This window comes from Mauremys reevesii, linkage group 2 (assembly GCF_016161935.1).
Source record: "Mauremys reevesii isolate NIE-2019 linkage group 2, ASM1616193v1, whole genome shotgun sequence".
NCBI classification, from domain to species: Eukaryota; Metazoa; Chordata; order Testudines; family Geoemydidae; genus Mauremys; species Mauremys reevesii.
This window is the reverse complement of record NC_052624.1, coordinates 248331960-248352477: the sequence shown is the minus strand read 5'-3', so window position 1 is coordinate 248352477 and position 20518 is coordinate 248331960. Positions and strand designations below refer to the sequence as shown.

General features: G+C 44.3%; 1 protein-coding gene across 3 annotated transcripts in view; it reads left to right on the top strand.

Moving 5' to 3' along the window:
• The window catches only part of NIPAL2 (NIPA like domain containing 2), a 65961-nt gene extending 51796 nt beyond the window's left edge, over positions 1–14165 (top strand). For 2 of the 3 annotated variants that reach the window (XM_039527985.1, XM_039527984.1), the window contains exons 8-11: positions 3691–3779; positions 9237–9300; positions 11071–11165; positions 11504–14165. In XM_039527985.1, the coding sequence (XP_039383919.1) occupies positions 3691–3779; positions 9237–9300; positions 11071–11165; positions 11504–11598 (343 nt within the window). In that variant the 3' untranslated portion in view covers positions 11599–14165. The remainder of the gene's footprint in view (positions 1–3690; positions 3780–9236; positions 9301–11070; positions 11166–11503) is intronic. The other variant, XM_039527986.1, reaches the window with a different exon arrangement.
• Positions 14166–20518: the final 6353 nt, after the last annotated feature.

Genomic DNA, 20518 nt, shown 5'->3' with positions numbered 1-20518 from the left:
CTGCACCCTCAGCCCAGAGCCCATACCCCCTCCTGCACCCCAACCTTCTGCCCCAGCCCAGAGTCCCTTCCCATACCCTGAACCCCTCTGCCCCACCCCCCAGCCTGGAGCCCCCTCCTGAACCCCAAACCCCTCAACCCTGGCTCCACCCCAGAGCCCCCACCGGAGCCCTCATTCCCTCCTACAGCCCAACGCCCTGCCCCAGGCTGGAGCCCCCTCCCGTACCCTGAGCTCCTAATTTCTGGCCCCACCCTGGAGCCTGCACCCTCAGTTAAAACCCTCACCCCCTCTTGCACCCCAGCCCAGTGAAAGTGAGTGAGGGTGGCGGACAGCAAGCTACTGAGGGAGGGGGAATGTAGTGAGTAGGGGGCAGGGCCTCAGGGGAAGGAGGCGTAGTCTAGGAGAAGGGGCGGGGCTAGGGTGTTCGGTTTTGTGCAATTAGAAAGTTGGCAGTCCTAGTGGGAGCCCTCAGCAGACAGCCTGTGGCTGTTTACCTCTGACATAGGGAAGGAGGTATTCTTCCCTGTCAGAATCTGTGGCTTTTTAAGCCCTTTATTCAGAGTACAGGAGCTGGAACGGGGTGAGAGCAGGGCTGCCCAGAGGGGGGGGGGGCAATTTGCCCGGCCCCTGCCCTCAGGGGCCCCCCCCCCAGAAGCGGAGGCCCGCGCCTCGCCCCTCCTCCTGGAGCCTCGCATCAGCGCGCCGCCCCGCGCGCCCGAGCCTGGCGCCCGCTCGCTCAGAGCGGAGGGGGGGGGGGGGCGGGGGGGGAGGCCCCTGCCCCGCCCCCCGCGCAGGCGTGGGGCTGGGCTGGGGGCTCTGGGCCCTCCTGGGCCCTGAGCCGCCCCGCTCGCCAGAGTCGCGGGGGGAGGGGGCGGGGGGAGAGGGGCCTGAGCCCCCCCCGCCCGGCGAGGGGAGGGGGGGGGGGGGGGGCTGGGAGGGGAGCCCCGCCCCCGCCCGCGTGGTCGGGCGGGGGGAGGGGGGGGGGAGCGCCGCCGCGCCCGCCAGCAGCCCGCCCCCTCCACGGACGGCCTGGGCGGGGGCCGGGGTGGGTGGGGGGCGGGGGGGGGGGGGGCCGGGCCGGGGGGCGGGGGGGGGGGGGGGGGGGGGGCCGGGCCGGCGGGCCGCGAGGGGGGGCGGGCGGGGGGGGGGGGAGCGGAAGCGGGCCGAGGGGGGGGGGGAGTGGGAGGGGGGGGGGGGGGGGGGGCGGGGGGCCGGGTGGGGGGCGGCCGCGCGGGGAGGGAAAGCCGCCCGCCGCCGGCCGCCGCGCGCCGGGGGGCGGGCCGCCGGGGCGGGCCGCCCGGGCGAGGGGGCCCCGCCCCGCGGAAGGGGAGCCTCGGCGGCCCCCGGAAGGCCGAAGACCCCTGGCCCCCCTGGGTGAGAGTCTTGCATGGTGTGTGGGCACAAGTCAAGTTAAACGTTAAGGTTAAATACCATAAAAAGGGCAGGATTTGGGTGCTTTACTGGAGGTGGCATGGTTTGTCCTGAACGTGCTGGCGGGTTTGGTGAGCTCCTTTCTCCTGCTTTGATGCTGACTTTTGTCTTTGGGGATAGTAGGCGCTTGTACACTTTGACACTCTGCCACCTATTTCCCAGCTGTGATTGCACATGCTCCTCCTCCCACCTATCTTTGAAGGCAGTGAGCTCCAGAAGGGTCTATGCAAATGCATGAGGCCTGCATGATGGCTCTTTTGAATTTTCTCCAAAAAGTTGTGCGTCTCTGAGAAATGGTAGTTGCTTGCTATCAAAGTGGCTTGCAAATGGGGCCCATGTGGATTTGCCAAAGCTGTTTAAACAGAGGAGTGGTTTCCAGGCATGCTGACCCCCACTGAGAGGTCAATTCTGCAGTGACTGGTGCAGTGTGGGATAGTAATGGGAGGACTGTTCACTTATATAAGATGTGGAATGCATCCACTGGAGCTAAATTGATTTAACTGCCACCAAAATAGAGGTGGTATTTGCAAAATGGCTTCATTAAATAAATGCAAATCCAGTGATCTTGCAATGGGAGATGTGTGTGAACACAGGCCAGCTCCCACCAAAATAAGAAGAGTTATACTAACTTTTGTGTGGAGAGCAGGCCTTATTCCTCTGCGCTAAATGGAATAAAGGCTCAAATCTCCTGCTTGTTTCCTTGCTCAGAAACATAATCTGTCTCCCACAGTATTCTTGCCAGCAAGTTAAAAAAGTATGGATTGGATGCATGGACTATAAGGTGGATAGAAAGCTGGCTAGATCGTCGGGCTCAACGGGTAGTGATCAATGGCTCCATGGCTAGTTGGAGTGCCCTAAGGGTCGGTCCTGGGGCCAGTTTTGTTCAATATCTTCATTAATGATCTGGAGAATGGCGTGGACTGCACCCTTAGCAAGTTTGCAGGTGACAGGAAACTGGGAGGAGTGGTAGATACGCTGGAGGGTAGGGATAGGATACAGAGGGACCTAGACAAATTAGAGGATTGGGCCAAAAGAAATCTGATGAGGTTCAACAAGGACAAGTGCAGAGTCCTGCACTTAGGACGGAAGAATCCCATGCACTGCTACAGGATGAGGACCGACTGGGTAAGGAGCAGTTCTGCAGAAAAGAACTTGGGGATTACAGTGGATGAGAAGCTGGATATGAGTCAGCAGTGTGCCCTTGTTGCCAAGAAGGCTAATGGCATATTGGGCTACATTAGTAGGAGCATTGCCAGCAGATCAAGGGAAGTGATTATTCCCCTCTATTCGGCACCGGTGAGGCCACATCTGGAGTATTGCGTCCAGTTTTGGGTCCCCCACTACAGAAGGGATGTGGACAAATTGGAGAGAGTCCAGTGGAGGGCAATGAAAATGATCAGGGGGCTGGGGCACATGACTTACGAGGAGAGGCTGAGGGAACTGGGCTTGTTTAGTCTTCAGAAGAGAAGAGTGAGGGGGGATTTGATAGCAGCCGCCAACTACCTGAAGGGGAATTCCAAAGGGGAAGGAGTTAGGCTGTTCTCAGTGGTGGCAGATGACAGAAGAAGGAACAATGTTCTCAAGTTGCAGTGGGAGAGGTCTAGGTTGGATATTAGGAAACACTATTTCACTTGGTGGGTGGTGAAGCACTAGAATGGGTTGCCTAGGGAGGTGGTAGAATCTCCATCCTTAGAGGTTTTTAAGGCCCGGCTTGACAAAGCCCTGGCTGGGATGATTTAGTTGGTGTTGGTCCTGCTTTGAGCAGGAGTTGGACTAGATGACCTCCTGAGGTCTCTTCCAACCCTGATCTTCTATGATTCTATTCCAGGTATAATGGCCCGATGCAAAGCCCAGTCAGTGGAAAGATTCCTGTTGATTTTGGTGGGCTTTGGATCAAGCTCTTAAAAAGGGGAAGAGGGTGGGTGTCTGAAGAGACAAAAACATAAGCCTCCTCCTGCTAATCAGCATTTAGATATATGTCCCCAGGCTAGGTCTTACTCCTACTAACAGGCAGGAATAATTTGGCAGTCATACAACGTTACTCTCATTGATTCAGAGTTGGATTTCCTGTGCTCAACATCTTTTATCTTGCACTATTCATTTGTACTATGCAGGGTCAAAACCAGTATGCATAGCTGCTGCAGACGCCAACTTGTCCTGCACTGTTAGTTGTTTTGATGTGAAAGTATTACACCTATTACTACACTTAGTGCACAGCACACTTTGTATCCAGGAGATGTAATAACTTCCTTCTTTTAGGTTCTTAAACCAAGCTATGCAGCTCTACAATGCAACAGTCGTTGTGCCAATTAACTTTGTGTTCTTCACCACCAGCGCCATCATTGCAGGTTTGTTTTTACTTTTTATCCAAACAAAAGCTCTTTCTAAATAGCAAGATTGAATTCTCTTCTTTGAATCAGGAATGCAAACAAGTCACTTTTATCTTCAGGGAGAGATCTTTATATAATATGACAGGTGTATATTTTGAAAATGATCATAAGTTCAGAACTTTGAAATAAAATTAAATGCCATCAGATTCTAGCTTTTCCAGTACAATACAGCCATGTACAGTTTATTCTGCTTTACTGGCTTATTAGGTACTGTCATTAGTATCAGCCTCCTCTGGAAGTACCATAAATGTGTTTACCATGTGTACATTGGCGTCTCCATATCCTAGCTGGTAAAGTAATTGTAATAGTGTGGCAAGCTACTCAAATGACAGACAGCTGTGTTTTGTAGTAGTTTGGGTATTATATTTCAGAAGGCTGCATTCTAGGTTAAGTGAAGGAAATAAAATACTCCAAAGGCCTTTAAACCTTATAATGTTTTATTCTGGGTGAGAACTTTGAACTTGATCTCATTAAAAAAGACTGAAAATCTTGGAAATTGTCTGCACTGAAAGAACAAGAGAGGAGAGAAAGACGAAGACGTCTACACTGAAAAAAAATTCTGCCGCCCTGAGTCTCTGAGCCCAGGTCAATTGACTCAGGCTTGTGGGGCTAAATATAGCAGTGTGGACATTCGGGCTCGACCTAGAACCCAGGCTTTGAAACCTGGCCAAGGGGATGGGGCTCTGGCCTCAGGCTCCAGCCCGGTTAGGAATGTCTGTACTACTATTTTAAGCCCTGCAGCCTGAGCCCAAATCTGTTGACCCAGGCTCTAAGACTCACTGCCACAGGTTTTACAATTTTTAGGGCTGTCAATCAATCGCAGTTAGCTCAAACGATTAACTCAAAACAAATGAACTCAATTAAAAAAATTGCAATTAATCTGAGTTTTAATTGCACTGTTAAACAATAATAAAATGCCCATTTACATTTATTATAAATATTTTGGATGTTTTTCTACATTTTCAAATATATTGATTTCCATTACAACACAGAACACAAAGTGTACAGTGCTCACTTTATATTATTTTTATTACAAATATTTTCACTGTAAAAAAGATAAAAGAAATAGTATTTTTTAATTCACCTCATACAAGTACTATAGCGCAATCTATCATGAAAGAGCAACTTACAAATGTAGATTTTTTTTTTTTTTGGTTACATAACTGCACTCAAAAACAAAACAATGTAAAATTTTAGCGTCGACATGTCCACTCAGTCCTACTTCTTGGTCAGCCAATTGCTAAAACAAATAAGTTTGTTTACATTTATAGAAGATAATGCTGCCCACTTCTTATTTACAATGTCACCTAAAAGTGAGAACAGGTGTTCACATGGCACTTTTGTAGCCAGCATTGCAAGGTATTTACGTGCCAGATGCGCTAAACATTCGTATGCCCCTTCATGCTTCGGCCACAATTCCAGAGGACATGCTTCCATGCTGATGACACTCATTTAAAAAAAAGGGGTTAATTAAACTCCTTGGGGGAGAATTGTATGTCTCCTACTTGTGGTTTTACCCAGATTCTGCCTCATTTTTGTGTTATGGCAACCCACAACATGTTGTTCGATTTAAGAATTCTTTCACTGCAGATTTGACAAAACGCAAAGAAGGTACCAATGTGAGATTTCTAAAGATAGCTACAGCACTCAACCCAAGGTTTAAGAATCTGAAGTGGCTTCCAAAATCTGAGAGGCACGAGGTGTGGAACATGCTGTCAGAAGTCCTAAAAGAGCAATATTCTGATACAGAAACTACAGAACCCAAACCACCATAAAAGAATATCAACCTTCTGCTGGTGGCATCTGACTCAGATGATGAAAATGGATGTGTGTCAGTGCGCACTGTGTTGGATCATTATAGAGCAGAATCCATCATCAGCATGGAAGCATTTCGTCTGGAATGGAAGCATGAAGGGGCATATGAATGTTTAGCACCTGTTCTCACTTTTCATTGCAAATTAGAAGCAGGCAGCATTATCCCCATAAATATAAAAGAACTTGTTACTTGTTTGTCTTAGTGATTGGCTGAACAAGAAGTAGGACTGAGTGGACTTGTAGGATCTTAAAGTTTGACATTATTTTATTTTTGAGTGCAGGTATGTAAAAAGAAAAAATTCTACATTTGTAAGTTGCACTTGCATGATAAAGAGATTGCACTAAAGTATTTATATGAGATTAATTGAAAAATACTATTTCTTTTGTTTATCTTTTTTACAGTGCAGATATTTGTAATCAATAATAATATAAAGTGAGCACTGTACACTTTGTATTCTGTGATGTAATGGAAATCAATATATCTGAAAATGTAGAAAACATGCAAAAATATTTAAATGGTATTCTATTATTGATTAATAGTGCAATTAAAACTGCATTAATAATTATGTTTTTAATCATTTGACAGCCCTATTTTTTATGTATTTATTTAATTTATTGCAGTATAAATGTACCTAAAGATCCTGTTTCACCAATAAGCCAAAATTATACAGCTATAATATTTATGACCAATTTTAACGCACACAGGGGCAGTCCTGTTATTGGTCTGCAGGAAATTTAATATTCAGAACTTCCATTAATGCTAAAGGGAGTTCCATGAAGATTGCCTCAGCAGCTGTGTTAGAACAGACCTGCACTTTGTGACTGAGAGGAAACATTGGCCAAAAGGGGTTGCACTGGAGTAACCATGTGGAGAGTTTGGTTTTGTGTCTACTTTTTTTAAAGGCCAGATCCTTATTCAGGATCGTCTATATCAGTGGTTCTCAAACTTTTTTTTTTTTTTGCGGACAACTTGAAAATTGCTGAGGCTCTTGGCGGACCACTTAATGATCTTTCCAAATGTTGTTTGTACCATTAGCTAACTCCTAGACTTTAAGGTCAGAAGAGACCATTATGATCATCTAGTCTGACCTCCTGCACAACGCAGGCCACAGAATCTCACCCACCCACTCCTGTAACAAAGCCCTAACCTATGTCTGAGTTATTGAAGTCCTCAGATTGTGATTTAAAGACCTCAAGGTGCAGAGAATCCTCCAGCAAGTGACCCAGGCCCCACGCTGCAGAGGAAGGTGAAAAACCTCCAGGGCCTCTGCCAATCTGCCCTGGAGGAAAACTCCTTCCCGACCCGAATACTGTGTACAGATGTGGTCTCCTCACCTCAAAAAAGATATTCTAGCACTAGAAAAGGTTCAGAAAAGAGCAACTAAAATGATTAGGGGTTTAGAGAGAGAGAGGTATGAGGAAAGATTAAAGAGCTAGGGGCTCTTCAGTTTGGAAAAGAAAGAGGAGACTAAGAGGGGGACATGATAGAATGAAATAAAATCATGAGTGATGTTGAGAAAGTGAGAAGTTATTTAATTATTCCCATACATACAAGAACAGGGTCAAATGAAATTAATAGGCAGCAATAAAACAAATAAAAGGAAAAGTTCTTCTTCTTCTCTTTCGCACAGTTTGTGTCTTGGAACTCCTTAGGAGAGGAGAGGGGGAGGACTAGGCTAGGACTATAACAATGTTTAAATAAAACTGGATAAATTCATGGTAAATAAGTCCATAAATGGCTATTAGCCAGGATGGGTATGGATGGGTAAGAATCTGTCTGTGGAGATGGATGGAGATGGATGGAGAGAGAGAGATCATCAGAGTTGCCATTGCCTGTTCACCCTTCAGGGCACCTGGCATTGGCCACTGTCGGTAGACAGATACTGGGCTAGATGGACCTTTTCCTGGGACCTTTTGACCCTTTCTTATCTGACCCCAAATATGGCGATTTGGGGTCAGTTAAACCCTGAGCATGTGGGCAAGACTCACCAGCCAGCACCCAGGAAAGAATTCTCTGTAGTAACTCAGATCCCACCCCATCTAACATCCCATCACAGACCATTGGGCATATTTACCTGCCAATAATCAAAGATGAATTAATTGCCCAAATTAGGCTATCCCATCATACCATCCCCTCCATAAACTTATCAAGCTTAGTCTTGAAGCCAGATATGTCTTTTGCCCCCACTACTTCCCTTGGAAGGTTGTTCCAGAACTTCACTCCTCTAATGGTTAGTAACCTTCATCTAATTTCAAGTCTAAACTTCCTAGTGTCCAGTTTATATCCATTTGTTCTTGTGTCCATATTAGTACTAAGCTTAAATAATTAAATTAAATAATTCCTCTCCCTCCCTGATATTTATCCCTCTGATATATTTAAAGAGAGCAATCGTATCTCCCCTCAGCCTTCTTTTGGTTAGGCTAAACAAGCCCAGCTCTTTGAGTCTCCTTTCATAACACAGGTTTTCCATTCAGATCATCCTAGTAGCCCTTCTCTGTACCTGTTCCAGTTTGAATTCATCCTTCTTAAACATGGGAGACCAGTACTCCACACAGTATTCCAGATGAGGTCTGACCAGTGCCTTGTATAACTGTACTAACACTATTGTAAAGTGCTTTGGATAAAAACACTATATAAAAAACCTTAATAATAATAAACTTTTTCTCTTCTACAAATAAAAGCACACAAACAACTCATTTTAATATTTACTTTTCTAATGCGATGGATGTGCCCTCTCTCCTCTGCCATGGCAGTCCCCACGCTGGGGCTGGGAAGGAGGGTGGGGGGGTCTCTCCCTCTCTCCCCTGCTGCGGCAGCCCCACAATATGAACTGACATAAAGTTAGATGGGTGGCCTTTCATTTGCTCATGTGCAGCCACCCAGCCACCCAGCACCTTAGAGGGAACTATCTGTGGACCACCTGAATGGAGCTTGCGGATCACTGGCGGTCCATGGGCCACAGTTTGAGAACCTCTGCTCTATATACAAATCTGCATCTGTTTAGTTAAACCAGCTAAAATGATGCAAGCCCCTATGTGGCTTAAGAGGAACTTATCAAAGTTTTAAATGTGTTCCTAATTGTCCAGGCTAAACCCAAATAAACCTGATGTAATCTGAAGTAAGAGTGTCCACAAAGCCTTTTGTACTTAACTTTATTGGTTTGAAACAACACCTTTAGTTAAATTGCTGCAGCTCTGCATGTAGACAAGCCCTCAGTCTGAGCCTGACCTGAATAAACACTGTGTAAGGACCTCTATGTAATTCAACAAGGTTTCATTCTTTAAATATATCTTTTACACTTGCCAACAACTGAAAATCCTTGTTAATATAAAATGTGACTATACTGAACAATTAACACACGCAAGAAGTCCAAACCTGGTAGAGTGAGATCTTATCAAGATATATGCAATTACTACTATCTAAAAAAAGGCATAGATACTGAATATGGGCATATAATATGAACCCACCCAAAATTTGTATTGACGTATTTGGGATTTTTTTCCACTTGATCATAACCTACCTTCTGACCCTGTCGTCGGTAATTCACATCACTTGGAATTTGTTCAAGATCTGCATTTCTTGTTTCTGTCACATTCTAGGGGTCGTATTTTATCAGGAATTCCAAGGTGCAGCTTTGCTGAGTGTGTTCATGTTTCTATTTGGGTAAGTGTATTTACTGAAAATCTGTAACAAAGTTTGTATCGAAACAGCAGTTACCTTTCCAGGCAAGTTTTCCTTTTCTCCTGAAGAAGAAACCTATTCTGTTGCAATGTGTTAGAGAACAGCTCTTACGGTAGGATAAAAAACATTGCAAAGGCTAATATTTGTGTTTTGTTATAAGGGCCTGTTTTTGAATCCAAACCTGTAAAAATATGAATATTAGCCATTTGTGATTCCCTATCTCTCCCACTTCCCCCAGTGGAATGAAGAGCTAACATTACATGTTCCCTTTGTAAATGACAACTCACTGGCTGTTTTCCATCAATGATCACATTAGGGAGTATGTACTGATTAGTGCTAGAAAAGTCCCTCCATGTTATTTTCTACCTGCATGTCCTGCTGTTCTCTGCTGCTACTAGCCATGGGCAATAGTGTTAGTTAATCACACAGAAGGCGCCAGGCTCACTTTAGTAAAGGCCTGCCTCTCTCTCCTGTTGCCTTTGGATAGGAAGGGACAATCTGTCTGTTGGTGATTATAGATCATGTCATGCTAAATAAGTGGTGGTAGTAAATGCTTGAAGGGCACCCTACCTGTCATACAGCCAAGTGAAACAGAATCAGCCACAGATTCCTCAGGAGATGCCAGTACAGTGAAGGTTCAGGTGATAGGTGAGAGATCATTGTTGATGGGAATGGGATACTTAACACACAGGTGGAAGAACGGTTCCCAAAATTCTTAATCAGATGCCTGGCCCTAATGTAGTCAAACAAGCACAACTGACAATTGTATGTGACCACTCCCACTGGAGGTAGGGCGGAGCGGCCCCATAGAACTATTTAATGGTCTGTGTGACTGACAGTGTTTGTAGTGAAAGTGGTAGAAAATGAAGATAAGCAAATTAAATGCACACACTTGGCAGGCATGAAGTTGATGTTCTGTACAGCCTTAGACAGACAGACAGACACTTACCAAGCAGTTCAAAATCACTGCCAGCCAGAAGCCTGGTTCTGAGACACAAAAGTCAAATGAATGAAACAAAGGGCCTGTCTAGACTAGAGTTTTTGGTTGTGTTGTAACTTGAGTTAACTGATGATCAATTTAACTGTAAATGTTAGTCTAGATATTCCACAAACAATTGTTCCAGGATGCAAATGTGTTTTCCTTGCTGTGGCTCAGCTCAACTTTCTCACATCAGTTCCTTTGAAGTCAGTGAGATTAGGTGTGTGAGTAAGGCAAACCGCCTGAAACCCACAGAAATCCATAAACTGCCGAGGGATTGTTGAGAGCATAATTTGCTCCCCAGAACCTTTGTTACCTTCTCAGACCTCACTCCCAGTTAAGAGCCCAGCCTGACATTGGGTCTGTCTACACAGCAAAGAAAAGCCTCAGGGCTGTTTCATTGCTGTGTAAACGTCTGGGCTCAGACTAGAGCCTGGCCTCTAGGCTCCTGCGGAGTAGAGGGTCCCAGAGCTCAGGCTCCAGCATGAACTCAGAAGCCTACACAGCAATGAAATAGCCCCGCAGACTGAGCCATGCGAGTCTGAGTCGGCTGGCATGGGCCAGCCATGTTTTTTTATTTGCTGTTTAGACAGACCCACAGAGCCCTGGATGAGTTGGCTGGGCTGCCAATCATGAAAAACTAATTCTTTACTTGTAAACTGAGCAGCTCAGATATGGAAGCTGTTGAGAGAGAAACACGGGTACCCAGGACAAGATCCACACTTCAAATGCAATGTGCTGCTTCTAACCTTATTTTCACAATGCCTTTGTAGGTGTCTTCTGTCATTTCTTGGCGTGTTTGTAATCACACAAAATCGAGAAGAGGAGCATTTGCAAGTTCCTTATATTGATTGTGGACACATTCCTGGTAAGCATGGTTTTGGACGTTCTTTGTCAAATATTTGCCAGTCATCTATGTTTAAAAGTCTAAAAGCATCAGGTAATGGAGTGGGGAATGAATGGAGAGAATTGAAGCAGAAATAGCCTCCAATCATATTTAATAAACTTACTTCTTTCTTCTTTTCTATTCCTATTTCCAACTGATTTTTTTCAAAAACTTTCTTAAATTATTTTTTAAGTTTCCACAGCCTATCAAAGGAAAACAAAAGGCATCTAGACTGAGGAGCCTTTAACAGAAAAATAATGGATTGGCAGGATTGTGATTTTTTTTTCATTGAGTTTTTTTGTTTTTTCCCATTCCCACAGGAAAAAACAAGATTGACAAAATACAGCCAGATTCAAACAGCTTATCCTACGGCACTTTGCATGATGAAGATGACTGGACGAGCGCTCAGAGCTAAGAGCAGCTTCAATTCCAGTTAACAAGAGGAACTCTCTATTCATTGACATCATATTCATCACCCCATGTTGATTGCATATGTTCAGTGTGTGTGTCATGTTATTTTATGTTGAGAACCCTTTGTGTTATTTAAGTATCCTTAAGTATCCCCTTCCTATCACAAATGTGTTACAATGAGCAAGGAGGGCTATAAAGCTAGTAACCATTAAATAGAGCTGGACATTTTCCTGGTAAAATACCTCTTATTGGTGGTGTAGGGTCAGGTTTTTAAAGGTATTTAGATGCCTAAAGATGCAACTAGCCACATAGTGGGATTTTCAAAAGCACCCACTTCACCTGCCTGCATTTATAGGTGCTTAATTCCTTTAAAAATCGGTCATCAAAATATAGTGTGTTTCTATGTAAACATCCGTTGGGAGAAATCCTGCTTGCCTTATTCATATAGCTAGTCCCGTTACCTTCAAAGGAACTACACATGTGAGTAAGGTGAGTGGGATTTGTTCCAATACATATATATGGATCCATACACATGGTATGTAATTTATGTTGAGATACGGTAAAAGGCTTGGTATTATAAATTCCTCCAAAGGAGTCCTCTGGGAGGGGAGCTTGTCTCTGTCCTGCTGGATTGGAGCAGCAAGCAGCTATTTCAATGCAATCCGTTCTGAGCCTTACCCCCTGTGTCTTCATTAGAAAATATATGTTTTTGGTGGGGATTTTGAAGAGGTTACACACTATTCCAATAGAGAAATGGGAAGCCAACCTTCCACTGCTGTTGTATTTTGAATAGGCTCGACTGGGGAAAAAGTGAGTTCAATATTTGGGGCCCAGTCCACGAAAATGTTGTGTGGGTAAAAGAATCAGGATCACGAAGGATAAGCCACTGGGCTAAAATATATCTTTTTCCTTCCTACAAAGACTTCCCTGCATTAAGCTAGAGAGCTAGTACTGGCAGCAGCTGTGGTCATGCAGACTGAGTTTGGGGCTTTGAGTCAGAAAGTTGTAATCCTACTGTAGCTGCTGACTCACAGGAGAAAATTACTTATGGCCACAGGGAGCTACACAGTCTCCGTTTCTGCTTCTGTCTGATAATACTGATCTACCTCATGGGCATGTTGTGAGGATTAGATGAGTGCTTTGGGGGGAAAGAAGAAGCACTTTATAAGTGTTCAGGGTTACTATTGCAACCTTGTACAAAAACCTTTTGCTCTTTTTAAAGTGCATGTCATATATCATATGCAGCTAGCTTCAATGGGGTCTGCTGAATGATGCCTTTAAATACAATATTTTTCTAATCATGCTCCAATACGTCTGTTAGTCTATAAGGTGCCACAGGACTCTTTGCTGCTTTTACAGATCCAGTCTAACACGGCTACTGCCTATCTATATCCCTCAGATGTCCAACAAGTCTTCCAGCAAAAACAGGAAAGACTAGACTACATTACTGATCAATCTATGGTAGAAATGCAGATTTTTTAACACACCCTGAAGAATCAAAAGGGCACTAACTAACTTTTACCTGACAAGTGAAAATGTGTGCTAAAGATGGAAATAAGATGTCTATAACTTTTATTGCTATTATTTCCTAGAAATATTATTTTTTTAAGTATGGGCAGCAGATACCTCTCTGAAATTTGTTTCCACAATTTGGGAGGGGTGAAGGAGGAAATTCTCCCAGGATTTTCTAGTGACAGTTGGAAATTGGATGCAAAATCTCTGGGTAAATCCATTATTTATTTTAAAAGTACTGTAATTCCGTGTGACACGTCACCTCCTTCTGACAGTTTAATAAAAAATAAAATGCTGTTTTGTAGATGGGGAGGGGTAACTTTCAGTGTAAAATTAAGTGTAATTGAAATTGATATATTGATTAAAAGTTCTAGGAGCCACTGATATTTAATTACACAATTAACAATGGTTATCAGACCTGATATAGAGACTTAGGCACACTTCAATTAATCTACATAAATTCAGTTACACTATTGTAATATATAGTAATGGGCATTCATTATTACTGCCCCCCAGAAATAAACTCGTCAGTTTCACTTTGTTTAGAATCGGCTTCTAGTCCATTTCAGATTGCACTGGTTATGTTTAGGTTGCAAACACTGTAGGGGAGTGTTTGTTAAAACATAAACCTTTTCATTGGACTCTAAAGAATAACATAGAAATGTTTTTCATTGTATTAAATTTTGTAAGAACTTTTTCTTCCTCCAAGATCAGAATTTTGGGCCAAATGTGATCTTTGAAACCTGTTCTGCAAGTTGAATCTGCCTAGAGCCTGAATAGGTACAATATAAAATCTACAGAAATAAATTGAAGGGTGGCCCAAAGTCAGGCTCTCTGAATGGTTTCTGCAGCATCTAGTTTGTAAGTCTGACAAACCAGGGCCAGCTGGATTGATTCAATCCTTGTTATGCTGCTGATAGATACTGGGAGAGGAGAACTTTAACTTGAGTATGGGACTGGAAACAGGAACTTTTGACATTGATTCTGCATGGGACTTTTGCAAATGACTTAACCTCTCTCTCTCTCTCTCTCTCTCAAAAGTGCAAGATCCACATTGGTAGATGGTCACATGGACATAACTGGAAAGCTCAGATTTGTTTATAATTTTATTCAAAAATTACAGTGTGTCATCAATACACTTTTAGGACCAGATTGCCCAGTCTAGGTCCATTTTGTGTCATGTAAGTGGTGCAAAGTGGCCTTAAAATGGATTGTAATGAGCAGTTGTGTGTTCTCCTGAATAGGGGAAATTCACAAGTGGTAGAGGCTGGTCTGCCACCTCCTGTACCAGCCACCCACTCAACCCGTGGAGTAGGTGGGGAGTAGTGGTGGGAACAGTGTTCCACTACCCCTGGCCATCACCTGGTATAAGATCCCAGAGGCACTTCACACCCAGTGAATAAGTCAATGCTTTTTCCCTGCTGCTTTGGGTCAAGAAACCAGTTAGAGCTCCCTGCTCACTCCCCCTCTCACTGAGTTGAGCAGAGCAGTTGAAAATCTGCCACTTAGTCTATATCTGTAATAGTAAATCTGAAACCAACATTTTTCCCTAGGCAATAGCATTATCTCTGGGTAGTTCCCATTAGTATTTACATCTGCAGAGTCGATGGAAATGTATAAGGCATGCTGGAATTCTGCGTACAGTACTAGTGTCCATATTTTTAAAAGAATGTGACTACAGGGAGGGTGCAGAAAAGAGTCATACGTGATTCTAGGTCTGAAAAACATGCCACAACAGCTACCACCAAGGGAAAAACATCTCCAGCTCCAATGGGCTGCATGTGCACATGCCTTAAGTGGAATGGACATGTGCAATCATGCAAAGAAGAACTGGATGAAATTCTAGGATGTGTGTTCGGCAGAAGGTCAAATGGGATAATCTGATGGTCCCTTCTGGCCTTAAAACTATGGATCGATTACTCATATTACTACATTGACTGTTAAAATATGTTCCCATCCATAGTCCTCAGTCTGTAGATTGTCAGGATTTTTCTGCTAATAATAACAATTAAACATTGTCCAAAGAAAACAAGATTACATAGGTATTTCCATTAAGTTCATTCTCTTTATATCCTTCATTACAGTTCCCTTTTAAAAATACAGAGCATCTATTCTTGGAACACTAGAGGTTGAAATATCGTGGTGGTTGATGTATTTTATTGCCTTGTGCTGCATTACCAGCAGTAACCTCCACTAGCAGGCAGAATTGCCTACTAACAGCCTCTGTGTCTTTGTCTTTTTCTTGGCTTGCTATGTTAGAGAGGATAAGGGATACTACTGAGCCTGTTAAGCACACTATTAAACCTCAAGGAAATTAATTAAAAGAAGGTGGTGGGGGGGGAGACAAGTTCTGTTCCTGTGTTACCACTAGTTTGGATTTATGCACATCAACTCTCGCACAAAGGACAAATGCCAATGCTGTTCCTCTGACAAGCTTAAAAATTCTGGCAAGCACAGTGGTGGCAGTCTCCAGCAAATTGCAATAGGGGAGGCAATGCCTATTCCAGGCTTGGAAATCTCCAGCGGAGTGTTGGCAAGTGCGTGCATGTGCTGGAGGCTTAAATCAATCAGTTCCATTTTTCCTGATGTGACCTAGCAAAATGTAACAATTGATTTCATCATTCATGGCTGCGGGAAGCTATGCCGGTTTAAGGCATTAACTCTATGTCTTGCAATAATACATTAATTTAACATAAAACAGTGTTAAAGCCACCTGTTTAATCACTTTCTTGTTCTAATTTGAAAACTGTTATCAATTTTCTTCTAAATATGGGCTCTGCAACTCAACTCTCTGTGCCTATAAGCAGACAAGGATGGTGTCTGACGCTGCTGTAGACATCCAGCCCTACAGAAATAATAATAAAGGAAGCCTAAGGATAACCCTAGTCAATCAACAATTGAACTGCTCATTCAGATGCCAGGATGTCAAGTGCCCTTCTACTTTCAAGACTAGGAGTAGAGCAGGTCTACTGGTTGAAAATTACCTATGCATTGGATTTAGCTTTTGCCCTGATTGCATATTGTTGGCTGCAAATAGATTATTGCTCTCACATATTTATTTACTGTGCAAAGCTGCTCAACCCATATGTTTCACGGACATAGCTGGGGGACTGTTGGTTCTCACTAACTGGTCATAGCAAGCATTTCAGTATTTGTAATGAAGTATTCTGTTTGATTGGTCACATGGTATGGTTTCTGTTTCGTGTTTGGATGATAGAGACGTGACACCAGCCCTGATAGCAGGTGACTGTTTCCAGCATGAACATGCTTGGCTCCCATATCTGCACAAAGAGAAAGTTCTTCTACCATAAAAGCTTGAAGAATGAGTTCAGATGTAAACAGACTAAATGGCATGTTGGCTTTGGTGAACATATTTACAAATAGATTTTTTTTTATTTGCCTATCTCTACCATCAGTGTAGATGGAACTGGCTTGTATCACTGTTAAATTCAGCCCTACTATGCCAGCTGTTCACTTCTGTAATACATCTATATGTGTTCTTCTAATGTCACCAAGTATTTAAGGTGTTGTCTGGACTAGGATTTGGAAGACTAGTGTAGACAAGGGAATGTGCCTTTAACATGCATTTTAAACTGGAACCAATTTAGCACACATTAAAAAATCACACTGCTGTGTCCACAGTAGCCTGTTAACACATGTTCGTCAGCACCATCCAAATCCTAATCTAGTTTCAACCTTAGTGCTAGTAGGTAGAGATGGAAAAAGCATCATCAGCCTCCCTCAGATGACTTGAAATAGCTACATCTGAACTTGATCTTAGGCGCACACAAATATTCAATACAGATAAAACAAATGGCTAAATAGTAGCAAACTACCTAATCAAGTTGCAGACTAAAAATTAGTTTCTTAAACTATGCTTTCCTATTAAGTGCTATATAAAGTACCTTGGACTAGAAGATTAAAAACATTTCACACTGAATAGAGTGTCTTGGTGGTTTTGGAATGCACTTTGTGATGTTACATAACACAGCATGCATGACAATTTTGCTGTTGCTACTGTACTATGACTAGTCTAAATTCATATTTTAAAATTATTGAATATTAGCATAATTTCAAGTAATAATTTAATTTGTGGTAGAGACTGTCATTTTAATAAAGCATTCTTATCTGCTCTGGATAGCTGAGTATTTGTAACTGAAAGCCTATGCTGGAGAACTCTGAGTGTGACTATGGTGACTCATTTTTAACGGCTTTTTTTCCATGTTACACTGGCTGTTTTCCAATGAAGTCTTGCAAGACCTCATATAACAAACAAGGGTTACTGCTCTTTTCCAAGCATCACATGAAAAATATCCTTTTGCAGCGCAGCGTGTATGGCCGTACAGCTGCTGCAGTTTGGACTCAGGCACAGCACTATTCACTTACCATTCCACATGCCACTTAGTAAAGCAAACCACCTGCTTCCTGGATAGGCTTCAGCCCCCAAGCATTTTAAACGTTTCTCCAAGGATGAAATCCAGCCAAACCACTGATGGGGAAATGACAGCCTTGGCATTCTTTTCAGCTCCATTTGTTGTTGTGCCATTTGTTGTTCGCTAAAGAGCTCTGTGGTCTTTAGTCTAGTTTTCCACTGAAACCACAAAAGGGCAGGCCATGCCAAAGGGAAAGAGAGTCCTAGTTTCCTATTTACTGGGCGCCTTCATTCCTCAAGTGTGACTGACAAAGCCCCCACTGTGGCACAGTAGAGAGCACCTTTGAAAGAACAGAAGGGAGGGTAACAAAGAAAAAGGAGACAGGCAGAGAAACCCTGGCCATCCTTGGGAGCTTGCTATGGCATTTCTCATTTGGTGCTATTCCAACACCTCAGTGGCATGTGTTCAGGGAGCTAATGCTGCAGCCTTTCAGCCTGGTAGTCTCACTGAGCTGCAATGGACTTTTCCTGTGAGTAGGAGCTTCCTACACAAGTAAAGTGTGGCCAGAGCAGACCTAAACTTTAAGCTAGGCCAGCCAAAGACTTTCTTCGTACATGTCTTTCACAAGCCCAGATGATCACAGAGGTAACAATAAAATCACACACAAATAACTGTGGTAAAAGAACATTCAGGTGGCAAAAACCATCAAGCACTCAAAAGTGAGGAAATGCCAAAACTAAGGCTGAATGGCCCATAAGAACGGCCATACTGGGTCAGACCAAAGGTCCATCTAGCCCAGTATCCTGTCTTCCGACAGTGGCCAATGCCAGGTGCCTGAGGGAATGAAAAGACCAGGTAATCCTCAAGTGAGCCACCCCCTATTCCCAGCTTCTGGCAAACAGGCTAGGGACACAATCCCTGCCCACTTTACTGCTGACATTTCCTAGCAGCTGAGTGCTTGACTTCGCAATCTTAACAGGTCTTTACTGCAGTTTGTTGTGTATAATTTTCTAGGCTTTTTAAAAAGCAACTTGGAAAAAACATATTCCAACGTGGACTCATACTGATCCCCTTTATGGGTCAGCAGTAGGGTCAGCACCTTTGTAGTCACAGCACAGCTCTCCATTATTTGCGCTAACAGAGGAACTGGTAGGTAGGTTTTCTTCTCCTATGTGTACCAGCCAACTTGAGGGTGATGAGACATGGTAGGTGACTGGGTTTCACATACTGGGTTTCATGAATGCTGAGACTCAGGAATCTTGGAGTCAGTGTCAGGTTCTGGAGATGCTTGAGATCTCATGGGTAGGGCTCTGTGTTTGACCCTGGGGACCGCCCAAGCAGCGGTCCCAGGGACAGCCAGATCAGCCACTCTCAGCGGCCACTGGCAGCATCCTGGGACGGCTGGCGCAGCCGTTGTTCAGTGGCCCCCAGTAACTGGAGCTGCTGGCCTTGCCACCCCCTCCCCTCAGCTCCCTTCCCAGTGGTAGCCCTCCATGGCACCCCCCGCCCCCAGCAGCGGGTTCCCACAGATCCCCCCCCACAGCAGCCACCCCTGGCTCCCCCCCACACCAGTGGTTCCCCCAGCCACGCCCTCCCCCACAAAAAAATGTAGTCAGGGGGAGTTATAGTATGAGTCATGGAAAAGACCTTTGCTAACAATACCTGTGACTAAATCATAACCTTACTCATGGGCATAATAGACACTTTTGCCCCTGTTCCCACCAAGCCAGACACTGTCTGCCCAGCCTATCCCTGTGCCAGTCCCATCTGGTCCCCTGGACTTCTATCGCCTTAGCCTAGGGCTTGTCTACACTTGAAATGCTACAGCTGCATCACTATAACACTTCAGTGTAGACACTCACTACATATGCCGATGGGAGGGGTTCTCCTGTCAGCACAGGTAATCCACCTCCACAAGAGGTGGTAGCCAGGTTGCCGGAATAATTCTTTCATTGACCATGTGCTGTCAACACCAGTTTAACTACATCCTCAGGGGGTATGTGGATGTGCACGCGCACGCGCACACACACTCTCTCTCTCTCTCTCTCTCCCCTACCTACCTGAGTTGACCGCCCTTGTTAGTGTAGACCAGGCCAAAGTCCCACCCTGCCCTGGCTTCTTGTCCTAGTACCACTCTCCATATCCAGGCAGTTTCAGGCTTCATCATGCGATTCCAAGTCCCAGGCTTGGTCTACACTTAAAAGTTACATCAGCATAGCCACATGGGTTAGGATGTGAAAAAACACATCCCTGAATGCTGTAGCTATGCCAACAAAACCCTCAGGGTAGGCACAGCTATGGTGCTGGAAGAGGGCTTCTGTCAATGTCATTAACAGGAACAGCCCAGCTGTCAGTGTAGGCTGGTCTACTCTAGGGGGTTATGCCAGTGCCAGGAAGTCCCAGTATTCCCCCTCCCCCCCCCAGCCTGAGCTCCCAGTCCAATCTATTCCTGCCACCACCCTGTCCAGCTCTTATTCCCTCTGCTTTGACTCAGGCTGCATCCATTCATGCTGGCAAAGCCCCAGCAGGCAGGGAGCATTGAGACCGCAAGAAAAACCATTTCCCTGCTCTTAGTACTTTGCCCAGTGCTGCAGCAGCCAGGAGAGGCCAGCACAGCCCCTGCAGGAGTCTTTGGAGCATTTAGCCACCAAACACTAATAAATCGCTATTGAGCATTTGCAAACTGCAGTTTTTCAAAGGCTTGTCACTTGGCTGAATGGTCATCCCAGGGCCTGTAAAAGGCACATCCCTGACGCCAGGGCAGCTGCCGTGTCAAATTTAAAGTCCTTCCTCCAAAGCATGGAGATGCTAGAGCTTCTCAACTAAACAGTTGTACAATTTTTTTTTTCCAAAATGGGGTTAAACCAATGTATTTTTCTCTAATCTCATGCTCAGAAACAGCTGAACCATTTTTTGCTGAAGCTTTCCAAACAAATTCAGCCTGAGGCAGACACAGCATGGAAATGATCAGCCCAAATGGTGGAAGTCTGGCAAAGTTATAAGTAAACAGGGGGCTAGATTCACAAAGGATCATAGGCA